This window comes from Orcinus orca, chromosome 10 (assembly GCF_937001465.1).
Source record: "Orcinus orca chromosome 10, mOrcOrc1.1, whole genome shotgun sequence".
Lineage (NCBI taxonomy): Eukaryota > Metazoa > Chordata > Mammalia > Artiodactyla > Delphinidae > Orcinus > Orcinus orca.
Genome location: NC_064568.1, coordinates 76,935,193 through 76,954,979, shown reverse-complemented (window position 1 = coordinate 76,954,979; position 19,787 = coordinate 76,935,193). Strand labels below are relative to the sequence as shown.

General features: G+C 39.8%; 2 protein-coding genes across 6 annotated transcripts in view; one reads left to right on the top strand and one right to left on the bottom strand.

Moving 5' to 3' along the window:
• The window catches only part of SLC25A27 (solute carrier family 25 member 27), a 29,524-nt gene extending 27,581 nt beyond the window's left edge, over window positions 1-1,943 (bottom strand). For all 5 annotated transcript variants that reach the window (XM_033423874.2, XM_033423876.2, XM_033423875.2 and 2 more), the window contains exon 1: window positions 1,636-1,943. In XM_033423874.2, coding sequence (XP_033279765.1) covers window positions 1,636-1,741 — 106 coding nt within the window. In that variant the 5' untranslated portion in view covers window positions 1,742-1,943. The remainder of the gene's footprint in view (window positions 1-1,635) is intronic.
• Window positions 1,944-2,106: 163 nt separating this feature from the next.
• The window catches only part of LOC101274663 (24-hydroxycholesterol 7-alpha-hydroxylase), a 73,942-nt gene continuing 56,261 nt past the window's right edge, over window positions 2,107-19,787 (top strand). Inside the window, exons 1-5 of the mRNA XM_004267513.3 lie at window positions 2,107-2,554; window positions 7,569-7,704; window positions 10,709-10,883; window positions 12,393-12,542; window positions 13,799-13,892. Coding sequence (XP_004267561.1) covers window positions 2,378-2,554; window positions 7,569-7,704; window positions 10,709-10,883; window positions 12,393-12,542; window positions 13,799-13,892 — 732 coding nt within the window. The 5' untranslated portion in view covers window positions 2,107-2,377. The remainder of the gene's footprint in view (window positions 2,555-7,568; window positions 7,705-10,708; window positions 10,884-12,392; window positions 12,543-13,798; window positions 13,893-19,787) is intronic.

Sequence of the window (19,787 nt, the reverse complement as noted above, 5' to 3'; positions counted from 1 at the left end):
CCACCTGATACAAAACCATAGCTATGCCTTTTCCAAGAGAACACAGAGACGGGGGAAGAGAATATTCAGTCTTAACCACTGGTCTTTGGAAAAGTTAATTATCTGGCTGTTGGTTTTTCTAAAACACAAGTTGTGTGCACATAGAGAATTTAAGCAATCCTCTGTTGACATATGAAACCTGAAAAGTCTTAAGATATAGGCACCTCTATATTAGCATAGGTTATGCCTCTTAAAATCACTTTGGTTTTCTTGCTGGTTACTTAAATAATGCTTCAGGTTCTGATCCTAAATCATTTTGTACTCAAAACCATCTCACATTTTGAATCCCCTTCCCCCATTCAATTCTCCATGAAATTTTAACAGGAGGAATGTTCCTTTACAAAAGCCATTGGTCACAGGGGGAACATCAGGTTAAAAAAAACAAAACAAAACAAAACCGGAAACATACCTAATCATTTAGCAATCTGCTTTTAAAATTTGTTTAAGTTAATGAATTGTATTTCAGTAGAAACAATGAATAATAAAAATTCGCCATCAGCTTTGGCAGAAGAGAAAGAAAAAAAAAACAGAGGGTCCAAAGGGCAAGAGTGGAGGAGCACTAAGGGCAAACAACAGATCATGTTCTGCTTCTGCTGGAAATACAAAGTACACTCATTTTAGAACAGGACAAACTAACATTTACACATCCAAGCTATTCCTTTTTTTTTTTTTTTTTTTTAAACGGGCAAGAAAATGAAAGGGTAATCTTAAAATGCACAGTGAAGGCAGGGAAAACACAGGCACTCTAGTCACAAAATTCTTGGAAGAAACACCACCTGTTCTTGCAAGGGCATCATAGTTCTGCTCTAGGTAGCCCCTTAAGCTTTCTCTGACTTGCTTATGCAGATATAACTGTTCATCCTCTCTGCTCTTATGATACTTAATAACATCTTCATTATAATAAGTAGCATAATGTAATTGTCTGTCTCTGCATGTCTCCCCACCAGCCTGTAAGAAGGTCAGGGCTGGGTCTTCTGAACTCTATCTCTACTGTCTCCAGCACTGTCATAATAGTGTTGCAATTAGCGGTTGCCTTGCCTTGGGTTTAACGTTTATATATTATTAACTTCTCAGAGTCCTGCAAGGTAAACACAGTATAGATGAGTTCCACGCAAAGAGGTCAACTGGCAGATGCTGATTGGATGCTCGGTAAGTGATGGGTAACGAACTTAAGTCCCACAGGTTGGGTTCACAACTTGGTCCCAAAACACAACGATATAGTGAGGCTGCGTAAGAATATAAATAACAGAGATGACCTCAATAAAGATGAAAAGTGGACTGGGTTTTAAAAAGGGCATCCTCACGAAAGAGAAAATGATCTCTATAGAGGAATGACAGCTCAGGAAGCTTCTAAACGGACACATTCAGGCGCAATAGCACACCCGAGGGAGACGAAATTGGAAGGAAGAGACCTTCGTGACCTCCAATCCCTCTTCCTTACAAGGTTGGCCTTGCCCCCACCCTGCCACACCTGCAGGATAGGTGTGGACCAAGAGGGCTGCATCCACCCAGAAACGAAGCCACCCGCCCGGTCCCCCACCCCCGCGCGACCCCTCGACGACTCGCGGGGGAGGCCCAGGCTGGACGGCCGGGTACCTAGCTCGGCCACGGTGGCCGCGCAGCCCGACAGGAGGAACTTGCTCGCGCGGGGCCATCTCTGGGCAAGCGGCGAGAGCCTCTCCTCATCCTCCGGAGTCGACATTCAGCAGCAGCACGGGAGGACGATACGCCCCTTCTGGCCCGCGACCCGCGCCACGGCTGGCCTGCCACCTGGCCAGAGCGGCTCCTCCTCAACCGGCGAGCGGCGGGGCGGGGACCATTTCCCTTGCTCGACTCCGCCAGATGGGCCCACCGAACCTGCACCCTCTCCCTAGCAGCCTCGGGCTTGAGCAGCCCAGTGGGGTGAATTCGGAAAACAACGCGAAGCCCGCGAGGCTTCTGGGAAATGTAGTCCGCGTGGCTCCGCCCCTCCGGGACCGAGTTCTCTGATTGGTCGCGGACGAGCCACCCGCCGCGCCACCAGCCCCGGTCTCCATGGCAACAGCGCCACTTCTCTTCCTTCACCCCCTGCGCCCACACCAGCAGGATCCAGCCCCTTCCTTCCGTCCCGCGTGGCCAGAACTTGAAAGAAAAGTGGACGTAGGAGGGAGTGATGATGCAAAAGTTACCCAAAAATTGGGGCGGGGAAAGGAGGCTACAGTTAGGAAGGCTAACAAGCTGCAAAAGGAACAGCGGAAAGTTGGGAGGTCGGGAGGGTGCCCTGTTCCGGGGGAAGGAGCAAGTACCACAGCAGCGAGACTTTTCCCTTCTCTGATTCAGGAAGGTGCTAGACAAAAACATGGAATTCATTTCCCCAACAGTGGTTATAATCTTAGGTTGTGTTGCTCTTTTATTATTTCTTCAGTGGAAGAACTTGCGTGGACCCCCGTGCATAGGGGGCTGGATTCCTTGGATTGGAGCTGGATTTGAGTTTGGAAAAACCCCTCTAGAATTTATAGAGAAAGCAAGAATCAAGGTATGTGACCTTAGCAAGTGGGGTTTCCGGAAGAGGTAATGTTTTCTTTTTTATTTTCTTTCATTGTATCTCAAGTGCAATGTTAGAACATGGGGAACCTACCTGCTGACCACAATTAAACGATCTAGCCACTTATGAATTCCTCAACAATCAACAACTGTGTCTTATGCAAGGTTTTTCGAAAGAAACAGATTTTCATCAGTTATAAAGTACAAGGCAGCTTGTAACTGCCTTTTTGGAAGTAGAGATTAAAAGTGCTAGTTACTTCATCGTAGCTAAAAAATCCTAAGTGTATACATATTAACTAAATGCTTGCAATAATTGGGAAGACAGAAGCGTAATACAAGTAATTTCAATTTGCTTAATAAATTCGTATCCAAATCAAGAGTTAACACCAGGCTATTGTAAAAACTGCTTGCAAATTCGGTCTTTACAAACATAGTGGGCACTGTATTTTCAGCTGGTGTTATTTGGTGATAACATTTTCACTGTCCATTAAGGATATTAGTAATTGTTGTTGCAGTACATATTTTTGTCTTTAAAATAGCTTTCAAGTATATCTTTCAAAAATAGTACATAGGTTACTGCTTTTTTTTTCTTTATTTCAATGGACATTCTTGTGTGTATGCTCCTGTGTGTGTTTGTACTTTGCACTTACCTGATTGTTTCATCACAATGACTTCCTAAAAGTGAAATTGCCCAAAGGACATTAAATTGTTTATATTATTCTGTTACTCTTGCAAAAGGATGTACAAATCCTTTTTCCTTTTCTTTTCCTTTTTCTTTTCCTTTGAGTGTAGGGGATTTGCCTCGCTCTTCATATCCTGGACCACACTAAGTACCATAATTCTTGTTAGTCTAATAGATGAAAAATAATATCTTTTTTTTAGAAGTCTCTAACCATTCTTTATTTTTCAATACTCACACAATTTATACTCAAGATTGTATTTTTGAAAATCTTAGGGAAAAATACTATCTTTTAAAGACATACTTCTTTGTCTCCCATAGCCTTCCTTAGGTATATGATTTTGATAAGTCTTAAGGAATGTTTCTAAATGCTTGTCTCAGAAGGTCAAGCAAGGTCACAAAGATTATTCTGTTTTCTTCTAAAAGGTTTATAGTTTTGCATTTAACATTTAGGTCTATGATCCACTTAGAGTTAGTTTTTTTGTAAGGTCTACATAAGGGTTGAGTTTCAGTTGGACCTCTGGATGTCCAATTGTTCTAGTATAATTTCTTGAAGGACTTTCCTTTCCTCATTGAGTTGCCTTTGCAGCTTTTCAAAGATTAACTGACCATATATGTGTAGATCTATGTCTAGCCTTTCTATCCTATTCCATTGATTTGTATGTCCACTCCTTTGTTAACACTGCACTATCTTAAATACTACAGCTTTATAGTAAATCTTTAAATCAGGTAGTGAAAGTTCATGTTTTTTTGTCATTGATGTGGCATTCAAGATTATTTGCATTTTAATATAAATTTTAGAGTTGGCTTGCCAGTATCTATAATAAAGACTGTTGGAAGAATGTTTGGAAGTTTGTTAAGTCTATGGAAAAATTGAGGGAGAATGGACTTTTTAATGATATTTTGCCTTCTAATCTATGAACTTCCTCTATGAACTACCTCTCCCGTTTATTTAGCTATATAATTTCTTTTAGAAATATTCTGTAGTTTTCAGTGATGGGGTCTTGCCTGTGATTGTGAATTATTTTCTGAAATATTTTATATTCTTGAGGCTATTGTAGATACAATTGTTTTCACTTTTGTTTTCCAGTGGTATCCCTCTGGCACATAAAAGACACAACTGTTTTTGTATATTAACTTTGTATCCTGTGATCTTGCCAGATTCACTTATTAGTTCCAATAGCTACTTTGTAGATTTCTTAGGATTTTTATACATACACAATATGTCCTACAAACAGATGAATTTATTTCCTGTTTTCTGATCTTTATGCCTTTTATCTCTTTTTTCTTGCATAAATAAAGAGGGACTTCTAACATACTGTTGAATAAAGTGGTGTGCATAACAAGCTTGTCTTCTTCCTAATATTCGGGGGAAAGTGTCCAATGTTTCACCATCAAATTTCTTATTATCTGTAGATTTTTTCACAGGTGCCTATTTCAGTCCTGACCTTGATCGATACTCAGAATTCACAGATGCCACCAGGGAAATAAATGATGACCTATTGTCTGTTCACTTCTACACACTTCTCTGTGGAGTTTTAGTCCATTTAGTTCTTATTGTTTCCCCAACTCTATGACGCCTTTAAAGATATGATCTTTGTTATCTATCTCTGTTTTCTCTCATCCTACACAGAAACAGAAGCATCTGCATGTTTTAAAAGCTGCAAAATATTCCCTGAATCATTTCACTTAAACAGTCACCTAATGATTGACATGGTTTGTTTTCCATATTTTACTATTGTAAATAATGTAGCAACAAATGTCATTTCTATGTGTGCAAGTATATCTGTGGAGTAAATTATCAGATTCAGAGTGTAACTGTATTTTTTAATTTAATTTTTATTTTATATTAGAGTATAGTTAATTTACAATGTTGTGTTGGTTTCAGGTGTACAGCAAAGTGATTCAGTTATACATATGCATATATCCATTCTTTTTCAGATTCTTTTCCCATGTAGGTTATTACAGATTATTGAGAATACATTTGTAACTTAGAGGGAAATGGGAAACTTTGTGAGTGTTTTGAGCAGAGGAGTGATGTGATGTGATTTAAATTTTAAAGGGTCATTTTGGGCACTCTGTTAAAAACAGGAACATAAAACTAAAAGAAAGAAAATAATTTGAAGGTTTTGGCAAGAATTCAAGCTTGAGATCTTGGTGGCTTGTACCATGGTGATAGCAGTGGAAGTTTGAGAAGTGGCTGGATCTGTTTTGAAGATGGAAGCAGTAGGATTTACTGGTGGATGGAATGTGGTGTGTGAAAGAATGAAAAGGAGCAGAGGTGGCTCCCAGAAGTTAGACTTGAGAAACTAGAACATGGACTCACTATCAAGTGAGATGATCAAGATTGCCTACAATGTGGCCCGAGTGCCTATATGTATTACCAAAAGCCACTTTCCTAATGGAAAGTTAAGAATTCTCATTTGAACAAACCTTCAACGATGAACATGACTCATCTTCTTCTAAGTATTGATTAATAAACAATACTAGGTAGGGAATATTGGGAAGCAATGTAGATATCTGGATCACTAATGGAAGAAAATGAGACTTCACTATTTGGGGGATCAATGATTATTGGGCCCACAGTTGCCTGATGGCATCCAATACTGTGTCACGGGAGCTATCACGTGCCCTTTCATGCAGATCTGGAAATGACTGTAATATTGAAGTACTGATGAGCCTAAATGATATTTCGAGAGATTTATAATAACTGTAATGGGATATAAAAGTACGGGTGGTTTTTCCAAAAATGTACTTGTCGGATGTGGTCTGGGAAAGTCAGTACAGCCATAGGAGGAAATGAGAATGAGACTAGGAAGGAGGAAGGTTATTATACTCACAGGTCCAAGGCGGGGGTCACTGCACGCCATGCAGGGCCACAGGGGAGAGCACCCTGTCAGGAGGCAGAAGATGGGAGCAAGAGAAAGCCCTGGCCAGAGCCTTTATTGGGGTTTGCTCGGGAAAGGCAAGGCGAGGCAGGGTAAACAATTTAGGATTGACTCGTTTGAATCATTTCTGAGGGCTTTGGGCTATAAGGTTGGTCTGCGGGTGCCTAGTGCCTCGCCCTGGGATGATTTAGGGCAAGGATAATATTGGCTTGGCGTGTGAGAGTTAGATCAGGAGGTGGCTGGGGACACAGACTCAAGATGGGTTGGTTTCCCTATGAGTGGCATGCTCCTGGATGGCTGAGTCCTTTGCTGTCTCTAAAAACTGGCTAGCCCTGGGAGGGCTGTCTCTACCCAGTAGTGAGGCCACCAAAGCTGAGCGTCAAGAAGAAGAAAAGATAGCTAATATAATCGGCCCTGTGACAGATGGATGCCAAAAGACACCAAATCTAAGGAAGTGCAGTTGGAACAGGAGGTTCTTTTGAGGATAGAGTCGTGGGGAAGATTGTGGTGTATTGCCTCCATTCATAATAGAAGAAAATGTTATATTATAATCAGAGGCCAGTGAAAATAATGATATATTTTTCTCCAAATAAAGTCATGGACTCCCTTAAACCAAACCAAACTCTGCACTGGAGGATGACTGTAGGTTCCTAGGAGCTATCTGATAGGAAAGGCAAAACTGATGGTGTACGAGAGAGAAGGCGTACACATAGAACAAAGAGAGAGTGTGGAACCCATAACACAAGTGAAGGAGGGTGGGCATTTCCCAGGGGCAGGACCCTCCGCCTGTGTTAACTCAAGGGGAGGCATGGAGAACGGGTACAAATGGGTACAATTGTCTGCAGGCTCTGGTGGTGAGAAGCTGACAGTGCTCATTTTCCCCAGTGATTTACAAAGCAGGAACACCCTCTCAGAGTGGAGAGGGTTGGGCTAGGTGAACAGGTGAGTCATTTTGGAAAGTGAGAAAGTGAGCACATTACAGAAATTTGGGGATTGCGGGACATTGTTGAGTGACTAGAGACTGAAGGTGAAATCAGTCAGCAGTTTATCTTTTTCTTGAACCAAGTTCAACCATAGGTTGTTTCTAACCCTCCTGATAATCTTGAAAACAGGGCTCAAATATCACGGTGTTTGATATAATTTCCAATCATTATTTCTAATTATTATTTCTACTACCAGAAAGGAAGGTACAAGCAAATAATAACACTATCAAAGGGAAGGTTAAATATTACAACAGACTAAATTAGGATTTTTATAATTTAGATTTTGCTCAGTCAAAATTTATAATTATTATATATAATCATAATAGTTTTTATCTTGACCGTGAATTCAGCATTGGGGCTCTTGAGGAACTCTGTCTGAAGCATAACCCATGGTCCAGTAACTTATTTATTAGAAATGCTTACTAATATGGTCTGTATTTATGTGTTTTCTTTCAGTATGGACCGATATTTACAATCGTTGCTATGGGCACCCGAATGACCTTTGTTACTGAAGAAGAGGGAATTAATGTGTTTCTAAAATCCAAAGAAGTAAATTTTGAACTAGCAGTGCAAAATCCCGTCTATCGTACAGGTAAACAGTATTTTCAGATAGTTCATTTGAAATGCAACATGGAATCCAAGAGCAGTTTTAGGTAACAATCACATCTTCACTCCTCTATCAAGAATGAGGCAGACCCATTATTCTGTTCTTTAGAGTAGGGATAGAAAAGAGTATGTGATGAATTTAGCCCATGTAGAACAAATTATTGGCAACCTAAAACATTTGGATATCCATTAGCTATGTGTAAGAGATGAGGTCACCTCACTGATGTCTACTTGGGAAAATATTGGCATCTGTAGCCTGTTGCAGCTCCCAAACCGTCACTAACTCTGCTCTGCCGCTGTGTATACAATGTTCTACAGGCTATAGCTCTTGGCTTTATCTCATGTTGCTACTCTGCTCCTTGAAAGTAGAACTGCACTGCTTAGTAAGCCCTTTACTATGGCATTTCCTGTCATAGTCCACAGGGTTATTGAGGTAAGTGGGGCTCAGCTTCATATAATTGGTGCCCTTTCTTTCCGCATCCTCAGAGACTGCTGGACTGAATTTGTCAGCACGCTTCCAGTGTGACTGTCTGCCTTTCTTTCTTTTCTTTTTTTTTAAAATAAACTTATTTATTTTATTTGTTTTATTTTTGGCTGCGTTGGGTCTTCGTTGCTGTGTGTGGGGTTTTCTCTAGCTGCGGCGAGCGGGGGCCACTCTTCGTTGCGGTGCGCGGGCTTCTCATTGTGGTGGCTTCTCTTGCTGCAGAGCACGGGCTCTAGGCACACAGGCTCAGTAGTTGTGGCTCACGGGCTCTAGAGTGCAGGCCCAGTAGTTGTGGCGCATGGGCTTAGCTGCTCTGTGGCATGTGGGATCTTCCTGGACCAGGGCTCGAACCTGTGTCCCCTGCATTGGCAAGCAAACTCAACCACTGTGCCACCAGGGAAGCCCGTGTCTGCCTTTATTTCTTCCCAGGCTGCAGACATACATGCTGAGGCCATTTGTCCTCCCAAGAATGCAGAGCTGGTTCATTTTGTGCCTGGTTCTTTTCTCTGCTTTCACAATGTCTGTGCTTGCTTCTACCATCTTTCTTCTCCTTGCTTCCCTTTTTGCATCTTTCTTAGGTTCATTTTCATATAGCTTCGTCTTATGCGTTTCTTGCCATTAAGACAAAAAAGTTTGTTTTCAAGGCTGTCAGTTGATCAGTAGCATGATGATTGTTTCTTGTTGCTTGCATGAAAAATCACAACATGCTGGTTCCAGTTTTTTGACCCTTTAATGCTTCTTGATATTTAGACTATGGAATTCCAGATCAAAGAAATACAAATATTTTGAAGACTCTTGATCTGTAAATTCACATATTCCTTGAGAAAAATATACCAACTTACCTATCATAGGTGTATTGAAGTGATCACATTTTTTCACCTCTGCCTCCCCTGGGGACTTGCATGCTTAAATATTTCTATTTAACAGACGAAATATCTTAATATTTACTCTTGAGCCAGCTTCCCATTCCTCGCAATTATTCCCCTACCACGGAGACAATGCATGCTCAGGAAGTCCACAAATTATTTTTCATTAACTTATACAAAATGTATCCTACATGTAATAGGATGATGAAATATAAAATTAAAAATTATTTTTTGGAAAACTTACTTTGAAGACAATAAAAGAGGATTAAAGAAAAATATAAAGGAATAGTGTAATGAGTTTAAAAATTCATACTCTTAGCACCCAACCAGACCAGGTGTGAGTATCAGGAAAGGAGCGTGAACACTAAGATAAAGGCAACAGTGGGGCTAAAGCTATTGGGGTTAGTTTAGGAAAGCCCTGCTGGTGGAGGTGATATTCAAGAAGACACTTGAAGGAGAGAAGAAGTTAGCAGAAGAAATGTATGGCTTGTAGGTGGGGGGGGGTGATAGGGGTGGGAGGGTGAGATCAGTCAAGTGGAGAACATTCTGAGCAGATAGAAGAGCTCATGAAAATGCTGAGATGTATAAAAGTGTGTGTGTTTTCAGTATACCTGGGATATATGTTTGGAGGGAGAAAGGGCTAGCAATGTGATTGTAGAGCTGGAAAGAGGGTAGAACGCCTTGTAAACTTTGTTAAGGATAGGAAGCCAATGAAAAGTTTTAAACATGGAAATAAAATCACTAGATGTGTGTTTCCCAGAGGCTTCCTTAATCACCCCCATACAAATCATCCCTTAAGGTGAATTACCCTACGGACTTTCACTATCTCACAGTCTATGTTGGATCTTCACTTACTTTTATTTGCAGGAGGTGATTCTATGTACTAGGTGAATTTTGGCTCTAGTCTCTGCTGATCAAGGAATAGAGAGGGAGGTCTATTGACTGTTTGCTTCAAGAATTGGTTGCATAATTCAAAGAGTCATGTACCACAATGTTCATTGCAGCTCTATTTACAAGAGCCAGGACATGGAAGCAACCTAAGTGTCCATCGACAGATGAATGGATAAAGAAGATGTGGCACATATATACAATGGAATATTACTCAGCCATAAAAAGAAACGAAATTGAGTTATTTGTAGTGAGGTGGATGGACCTAGAGTCTGTCATACAGGGTGAAGTAAGTCAGAAAGAGAAAAACAAATACCATATGCTAACACATATATATGGAATCTATTTTAAAAAAATGGTTCTGAAGAACCTAGGGGCAGGATAGGAATAAAGATGCAGATGTAGAGAATGGACTTGAGGATGCGGGGAGAGGGAAGGGTAAGCTGGGATGAAGTGAGAGAGTGGCATGGACATATACACACTACCAAATGTAAAATAGATAGCTAGTGGGAAGCAGCTGCATAACACAGGGAGATCAGCTCCGTGCTTTGTGACCACCTAGAGGGGTGAGATAGGGAGGGTGGGAGGGAGACGCAAGAGGGATGGGGTATGGAGATATATGTATACGTATAGCTGATTCAATTTATTATACAGCAGAAACTAACACAACATTGTAAAGCAATTATACTCCAATAAAGATGTTAAAAAAAAAGGTGGTTGCTTCTTTTGAAAAGTGTTTTCTCTGTTTATAGCATCAATCCCAAAGAGTATCTTTTTAAAACTGCATGAGAAACTTTATATCATGGTGAAAGGGAAAATGGGAACTTTCAACCTATATCGATTCACTGGACAACTGACTGAAGAATTACACGAACAGCTGGAGAATTTAGGCCCTCATGGGACCATGGACCTGAACAACTTAGTGAGGTAAATAGATGCCTTATTATTTAATTTTGTGTTTTATTTTTTTGGAATAAAAAAAATTTGAAGCCTATACATTGGACTTCACAAATTTTCTGGTGGATTAATGAAGTCTATCTAGGCGATTAAAAGATGCTATTAATCTTTTAAATTCTGATTAATGGGCAGTTTTCAGTTAGCATTTCAATTTGAAGGTAAGCAAATAGGCCAATAGAATCATTTTAACACGTTTTAATAATAATTTCTCCCTAGTCATTCCTTATAATTTTGTACACGCTACATGGATTTTCCTCATATAATTGTCATGCATCCAATTTTGATAAAACATTCAGTGCAATTTGTGATCATTAGAAGAAGAGGACATTGAGAGGAGAGGGAAGAGGATAGAATCAGAAAGTAGATGACAAGCATCCAGGAGATGTCTGGGAGACTTGACAAGGTGGCTGAGGGAAAGCCACCATGAGCCTCGGTACTGAGCCCAGGTTCTCTGAGAGGGGAGGTACTGAGAGGCAAGCGAGACAGGAGAGGACAGTGGGGGGAACCACGTAGCACCCAGCCATGTTCTGGAGCTTTCTGGCAAACATAAGGGCTTAGCAGGGAGCTGTGAGAAGAATTCCCCGCACGCGCAGGGCGATTTGGTAAACCGAAGTTACCCGTGAGGCACTTTTCCATCTCAGTGGGATGCTGGAGGCATGACCAACCATCCAGACTCAGAAATACAGCAACATCGAATAGTTTGTTAGGGTTCCAGAAAGAGAGAGAGGAAAAGTAAAACAAAAACAAGCAACCAATCAACCAAACTTTTAACACGCCCAATATCTACAACAAAACAAAGCAAATTCTTGAATGACTTTGAAACTTGGAGGGAAAGGAGATCCTGAGAAATTTCTGTGAGGAAATGATGGTGAATAAAAATGGAATAAACAGTACTTAGTGTTACTAACCTGGGGCATATTAACAATCTCTGATATTCCCTTATTTAAGGACCCCGCAGAAATAATTTTATTCACCTGAGGGAAAACTTGCTGATGATAGATACTATATTTCAGTCTTTCGATATAGTTCAAAGTTATAGGATCCTGGGAGATACTAGGAATTTGGTGACTAATATTGCCCTTCATTCTTCGTTTGGTTATTTTTGGCTGCTGTCTAAAGGTACGAACTGTATCTCAGTTATCGTTATTATTTGCTAAATAAATGCTTGTTGAAATCATATTGAATCGAGCTCTTTCTGTGTGTCATCTCACATTTGTCAGGATCTAACAATACTTGCTTAGAAAGCATTTGAAAATCTTCAGATAAATAAGACAATTTCAGTTACCCCTAAGTTATCTTGAGTACAGAAAGCAAATATTAAAACCTCTTAAGAATGACTTCCCCCCCCCCACATAAAAATATATCACATATGATTGTCTACCCCTAATATATAGCTATTCAATAATGCCTTCTTTTGTAACCTATGCTTTTCTTCTGTGGTCATTGGTTCTGACGTTTTATGTGTTTCTATCTTTGTAGGCATTTCCTTTACCCGGTCACAGTGAACGTGCTCTTTAAAAAAGGTCTGTTTCCCACAAATGAGAGGAAAATCAGGGAGTTCCATCAGCACTTTCAAGCTTATGATGAAGGTTTCGAATATGGGTCCCAGTTGCCAGAATGTCTCCTCAGGTAGAGAGTTGTTTCCTATGTTAATTCCCCGATCAAGCTCTTCTCAGCTATTCATACATTTCTCTCCTTTCTTTGTTCTAAGTAGCTATAACAGCAGTTTAAGTGGGAGAGACAGAAGCTATTTCTTATGACCAGTTTGTGTGTGTGTGTGTGTGTGTGTGTGTGTGTGTGTGTGTGTGTGTGTGTGAATTGAGGGAGGAACTGAAGAGAGATGGATGATTTCCTCTTATTCTCATTTTGAGGAACAAAAACAAGAAGGAGAGGGGAGAATATGAGAATGAAATGAAGAATCCATTTTGAGGCCTTTTATGCCATTTACAACTTATTATTATCACAGTCATTGCTACATCATCAAGTGTGACCCGTGTCAGAATCCAAAGTCCTTATTCTCCCTGAGGCAGAAGTAGGTGTGGTCAAATGTATTTCTCACAGTTGGCTCAGATAAAAGTTTATAAAACGGTTTGATTGCAAAGTAACACATGATATTTTAGTTTCTTGGCAGTTGGTCTGAAATGATGACTGGTCGGAAAAGATTAAAAAGCTTTTAGTCAGTTTGCTTTGCCTCACTTAACCCAGCAACGGGTCCCTGGGCAAGATTTTGATCCTGCTGTGACTGACAACAGCCAGAGCAAACTTAGACCAAACAAATCATGAGCCCTGTTTTCTCTCTTTTTTTGTTTTTAATAAATTTATTTATTTATCTTTGGCTGTGTTGGGTCGTCGTTGCTGTGCACGGGCTTTCTCTAGTTGCAGTGAGCAGGGGCTACTCTTTGTTGGGGTATGTGGGCTTATTGCAGTGGATTCTCTTGTTGCGGAGCATGGGCTGTAGGCACGTGGGCTTCAGTAGTTGTGGCACGTGGGCACAGTAGTTGTGGCACACGGGCTTAGTTGCTCCGAGGCATGTGGGATCTTCCCGGACCAGAGCTCGAACCCATGTCCCCTGCATTGACAGGTGGATCCTTAACCGCTGCGCCACCAGGGAAGTCCCCAAGCCATGTTTTCTTATTTAGTGCCAGCCCTTTAGGAATGCAAATGTTTATTTGCAAAAGATACTGAAGTGTGGCTGCCTTGCCCCCTCAATTTTCCTTGTGGACTAATAAGTCTGAAGGTAGATTTCTCATGAAGTTCCAGCTGAAAATGAAGAAGACATTTGGAGAAATAATTAAAATTCCATAGACATAGTCCCTTTTCTGCTGTGACTTGTTACTCCTAGAGTTCTTTCAAATTAATTTATCCACATATTTTTTCTCACCTAGAAACTGGTCAAAATCCAAAAAGTGGCTTCTAGCACTTTTTGAGAAAAACATTCCAGATATAAAAACATGCAAATCTGCAAAAGATGATTCCCCGGTAAGTATTCCTTAGCTTTTTTTGCTAAAATACCTGAGACGAAAACAGTCATAAACCACGATTGTTAAAAAAATATTTTTGCTAAAAATCATGAGATGTGTTACATAGATACCATTTTTGTGCCAACCACTGTGTTGGATGTTTACATACGTTATTTTATTATTGCATCCTCACAGCAGTGAGGGAGATATTAACCCTATGTTACATAAGAAAAAACTGAGGCTACAGACAACAAAATAACACAACAGCCTGAGGGTTTTTTTAATATTTATCGATTATACAGTTGGTTGTGTCAACAGTCACAGGTGAGAGTTATGGCAAATTAGGCAAAGATAAGAAAGCTCGACAAAGTTGACTTTTTTCTTGAGGCCACCACGGCTAATTGTTTCTTTCTTCAAATGCAACCAGGTAGTGTGGTATAATTTAAAAAGCAACGCACTGGGAGTCACTGTCCTAAGTGTCCTAGATCTGTGGTTCTCTACACGTGGTCCTTAGACCAATGGTACCAACGTCGCCTGGGAAACCACTCAGGGCAAAACGCTAGGAGCCCAGCCATCTGGGGTTTTATACACCTTCCAGATGGTTCTGATGCTTGCTAATGAATGGTTCTCAGCCGTGGCCGCTCATTAGAATCTCTGAAAGCTTTTGAAAACTACCTGATTCTCCAGACTCACCGTCTGGAGATTCCTTTTGGCCTGGACTGCCTGGGCTCAAGTCCAGTCACCATTGTGTGACCTTGGGCGTGGTACCTAACCTCTTGGCCTCAGTTTTGTGACCTTGGGCATGGTACCTAACCTCTTGGCCTCAGTTTTGTTAACAAATAGTTAATATTTGTAAAGCACTTGAAACATAGTAAAGACCGTGTGAGAGTTTATCATCGTTATCATGGAAGAAATCATTTCATATCTTTTAGCATTGAAAGATGATATCAGACATTTTTGTTTGTTTGCATTTAGTTATGATAGCAAGTGATAATCACAAACAACTCTGCTTAACACTGGAGAGGAAGATCACCTTAGAAAAAAACGAATGTGCGAATGTTTGGGGATCTCCCTCTGGAATAAAGGGAATAGAAAGCTAGACTGGAATGCCCTTCACTGACAAACTATGTTTCAGCTAAAGAATCTATTTTATAAATGGATCCAGACAAACACATTTTTGTTTTCATTATTTTCCAGGATTTAGAGGTAAAGCCATGTGTGTATAAAAGCTGTACCCAAATAGATCTGTAATCTATGAGCCTAGAAAACAGGGGTTTTAATGCCCCAGTTAAAACTCCCCGCTGACAATACTTCTAAAATAGCATTTATTTTTCTTACTCTGAAGAAATGAGGCACTTTAATCATAGGTACTCGAACTCCCGCTTTGAATAAAGACAAATTTTGACCTCTGCTGACGCCAATTCAATGTTTATGACCGGGATAGAATTCAGTTTGAACACTCATGAGCTGCGTAACTTCATTTTTTAAAAACTGTTTTGTTTCTGTTTTCCTGCAGCAGTGTTCACACAGAGTTTACGTTTTTATGCCCACAATTTTTTAAAAAATGCAGGCTAAGAAGAAAATAAAAGATTCTGTTGTCTTTTACTGCATGAGTCGATTTCAATGTCCTAGTTAAGCAAAGCACTGGAAGAAGTTTTTTGTTTTTTTGTTTTTTAAGTATTATACACACATTTTCTCACATCATAACTTTATCACGTTTCAACATGAGTGATTTCTCCCATGTTATTCTAGATATAAATTAAACTAGTATTTTCATTTACAATTAAGACTGCACCACAGAATAGCATATCAAAAGAATGAAATACATCTATAGGATCTTTCATGAAATATAAACTTTGTACCATAACAACTTGCATTGTAAGTCTGATAGAAACCAGGAGTAAATGAAAATTATACTTAAATTATTTTCAAATCTGGTAATCCATTATTACAGAAACAGTAACAATAAGACATCACTAACACTTATGGGGTACTTACCCTGTGCCAGGCGTAGTGTTAACACATTTCACAAATTCACTGCTCATTTCTTTTTCGCAACAACTTTAGTACCTGGGAAACTGGGGATTATTAAAACCAGAAAGCCAGGGATCAGAGTGGTTAATCACTTTTGAAACACTACGTGCCTCTGTAAGTAACAGCAACAGCCTCTAGTCATGTATTTTCTTTGAGAGTGATGTAATAGGTATTTTCTGTGTTGTAGGATCTGAAGAAAAACCACTGCGTTCTGGTGCAGCGCAGTTCTCTGAGTCCCTAACCCGTGAGAGTTAAGGACTGTGTCTCTAAGGGGCAGCATAGCCTAGCAGCTAAGATTGTGGGCACTGGAGCCAGGGCCAGCCTCGCAGGATTCGAATCCCAGCTCAACCATTGACAAGCTGTATGTCACTAGCAAAGTTCCCTAACCTAATCGTGCTTCCATTTCCTCAAATGTAAAATGGTGACAATAACAGATCTACTCCTTGGAGCTGGGGTGAGGAACGAATGCTTAAATACTTGTGAAGCCCTTAAACAGTACTTGCCTTCCAGAGCAGTGACTAGACTTTAGCTACCATTATTTCTGCTACCTAACTTGAATTAGTTAAGATTCGAAGTGCACAAGTAACTTAATGAAAATGTTATAATGTCTGAATTTGTTCCTCATGATGGGGATGACCGTTGGCAGAGGCAAATCTGGGAAGCCTTCCAAGGAAGGAAATGCTTTCATGGAATTTGTGTGATGACTTGAGAGCAGCCATACTAGGTGACCTTGGAGAGGCCCTGATCTGACCTGGCACTGTCCATGTCAAACGTCAGTTCTCTGCATGGTTTTAGAGTATTGCAATATTTATCATATACTGGTTTGGCGATTCCCTTACCCATGATATGTAGGCTGAGAATTTGCATGGCACATGGGGGTAGGGTTTTCTCCTGAATGCTCCAGAGATCTGTGTTTCTGTGTTGTTTGCATTTTCCTAAGAGCAGATGTTTATTAAAAAAAGAAAAAAATATTTAAAGATAACATTCGTCAAAATGGTAATGTGTACTATGTTTTAAGTACTTTATAGGAAGTAACTCATTTAATTCTCACAACAATCCTGTGAGGTAGGGTCCATATTATGACCATTTTACAGATGAGGAAATTGAGACACAGAGAGCTTAAAGTGCTTGCCCAAGGTTACCCAGCTATTGAAACCAGGTTCCCATTCCACATGTAAGGATCTTGGAAGTTGCCACTTCATCCTCACACCAAGTAAAAACTTAACAGACTGAAAAATCAACAATTCTTGAAAGAGAGGACACAGAGCAACCTGCTGCCCCCAAGACTAGAGACCAACAGGCAAATACAGGGAGTTGACATTTCCCAGAGCACAGACCTGAGAGTGGAGACTGCCGTGGGAACCTGCGCCAGGGTAGGAAAACCCGAGCTGTAATTAATGAATTGCTACAGGCTCAGTGCAGACAATTCTCAGAGTTCAAAACTCCACAGGACCTGGGACCCGGTCATAGAAGGGCCTCCACAATACTGTGAAACTTGCCTCCAGGAGGTGGACCAGTGAAAAATCCCCTAGGGCTTCTGACAGGGGAAGGGGGAAAAGAACACGTTTGAAATATGCCACAGCGCTCTGTTCTTAACCAGGCCTGCCCTCAGGGGAAAATAGTTAAACAGAACTTAACCTGCTGGAGGATTATCACAGCCTAACTGACCTGGGGAAGAGGAGTGTCCAATTGCAGCCACCTCTAGCCATCCTGTCCCACCTAAGGAGGGAGAATAAGACTGAGAAACACTTGTGAAGTTCACAGTCCAGCGGCACAGGCTCATGAAAAGACAGAGATCTAATCATAAGACTTGAATGCTTCCCCTCCCCTCACACCTAACCACCACATTACTAAAGACCTATTTATAGCCATTCCTTTTACCCAGCACAACATGTCTAGCCATCAAGAAAAATTACAAGGCAAAAAGAAACCTCCACAATTTGAAGAGACAAAGCAAGCATCAGAACCATTCATGGCCGGGACGTTAGAATTAACAGATTGGGACTTTAAAAAAATATATGATTAATATGCTAATGACTAAATGATAAAGTAGGCAGTATGCAAGAACAGATGGACAATGTAAGCAGAGAGATGGAAATCCTAGGAAAGAACCAAAATGAAATGCTAGACAGAGATTAAAAAAAAACCAAGTGACAGAAATGAAGAATGCTTTTCATGGACTTATTAGTAGCCTGGACACAACTGAAGAAAGAATCTCTGAGCTAGAGGAGATTCAGTCCTTGAAAACCAAAAAGCAAAGAGAACGAAGACATAAAAAACAAAAATAGAACAGAATATTCAAGGACTGTGGGAAAACTACCGAAGATGTAACATTCATGGAATGGGTATACCAGAAAAAGAAGAAAGAGATGGGAACAGGAGAAATACTTGACACAATAATGACTGAGAATTTCTCCCAAATTAATGTCAGACACCAAACCACAGATCTTGGAAGCTCAGAGAACACCAATCAAGCAAACACCAAAAAAACTACACGTCAGCGTATCATTTTTAAATTACAGAAAATCAAAGATTTAAAAAATCCTGAAAGAAGCCAGAGGGAGAAAAACAAACAAAAAAACAAAGAAAAAACCCACTATACCTATAGAAGAACAAAGATATGAATTACATCTGACTTGTCCTCAGAAAGCATGCAAGCAAGAAGAGAGTGGAGTGAAATATTTAGTGTTGAGAGAGGAAAAAACATCAACCTAGGACACTGTACTCTGTGAAATTATCCTTCAGAAGTGAAGGAGAAATAGAGTCTTCTTCAGACAAACAAAAATTGCGGGAATTTTGTTGCCAGTAGACCTGCCTTTTAAGAAATGCTAAAAGAAGTTCTTCAGAGAGAAGGAAAATGATACAGGTCAGAAACTCAGACCTTCATAAAGAAAGAAAGAGCATGAAAGAAGGAATAAGTAAAGGTGAAAAAGAAACTTATTTTTTCTATTCTTAATTAATCTAACAGTTCAAATTGATATCAACTTGATAACAGTTTGTTCAGATAATAAAATAGCAACAATATATTCAATTATATATGCTTATATGTATATTATATGTATATACATGTGTGTATGTGTACTTATGTGTGCTTATGTATAAGTGAAATGAATGATGGAAATGATGCAGGGACAGGGGGAGGAATCAGGATTATTTTGTTACTAGAAGGTACTTACACTACCTGTGAAGTGGTACAGTATTATTTTAAAATGGACTTGGATTAGTTGTAAATGTATATTACAGACTCTACAGACTCTAATAAAAATAAAAATTGAAGTATAGCTTGATATGCTAAGAAAGGAGAGAAAATGGAATCATATAAAATGCTCAATTAAAATCACAAAAGGCAGGAAAATGGTGGAATACAAAAATAAGAACAAAGAATAAGGGCAGCAAATAGAATACAGTAACAAATATGGTAGATACTAATCCAGCTATATCAGTAATCACTTTGAATGTCAGTGGCCTAAATGCACGAATTAAAAGACAGAGATTGTCACAGTGGATCTAAAAACATAACCCAACTATATGTTGTCTACAAGAAACCCACTTTAAATATAAGGACACTTTATATTTAATATAGATTAAAAGTAAACAGATATAGAAAAACATACCGTGCTAACATCAATCAAAAGAAAGCAGGAGGAGCTATATTACTTTCAGACAGAGCAGACTTCAAAGGAAGGAAACTTATCAGGCATAATGAAGGGCATTACATAATGACAATGAGGTCAGTCCTCCAAGAAGACATAACAATTCTTAATGTGTATGTACCTAGCAACAGAGTGTCAAACTACATGAGAGAAAAACTGATGGAACTTCAAACAGAAATAGATGAATCTACTGTCACAGTTGGAGACTTCAACACCCCTCTCTCAGA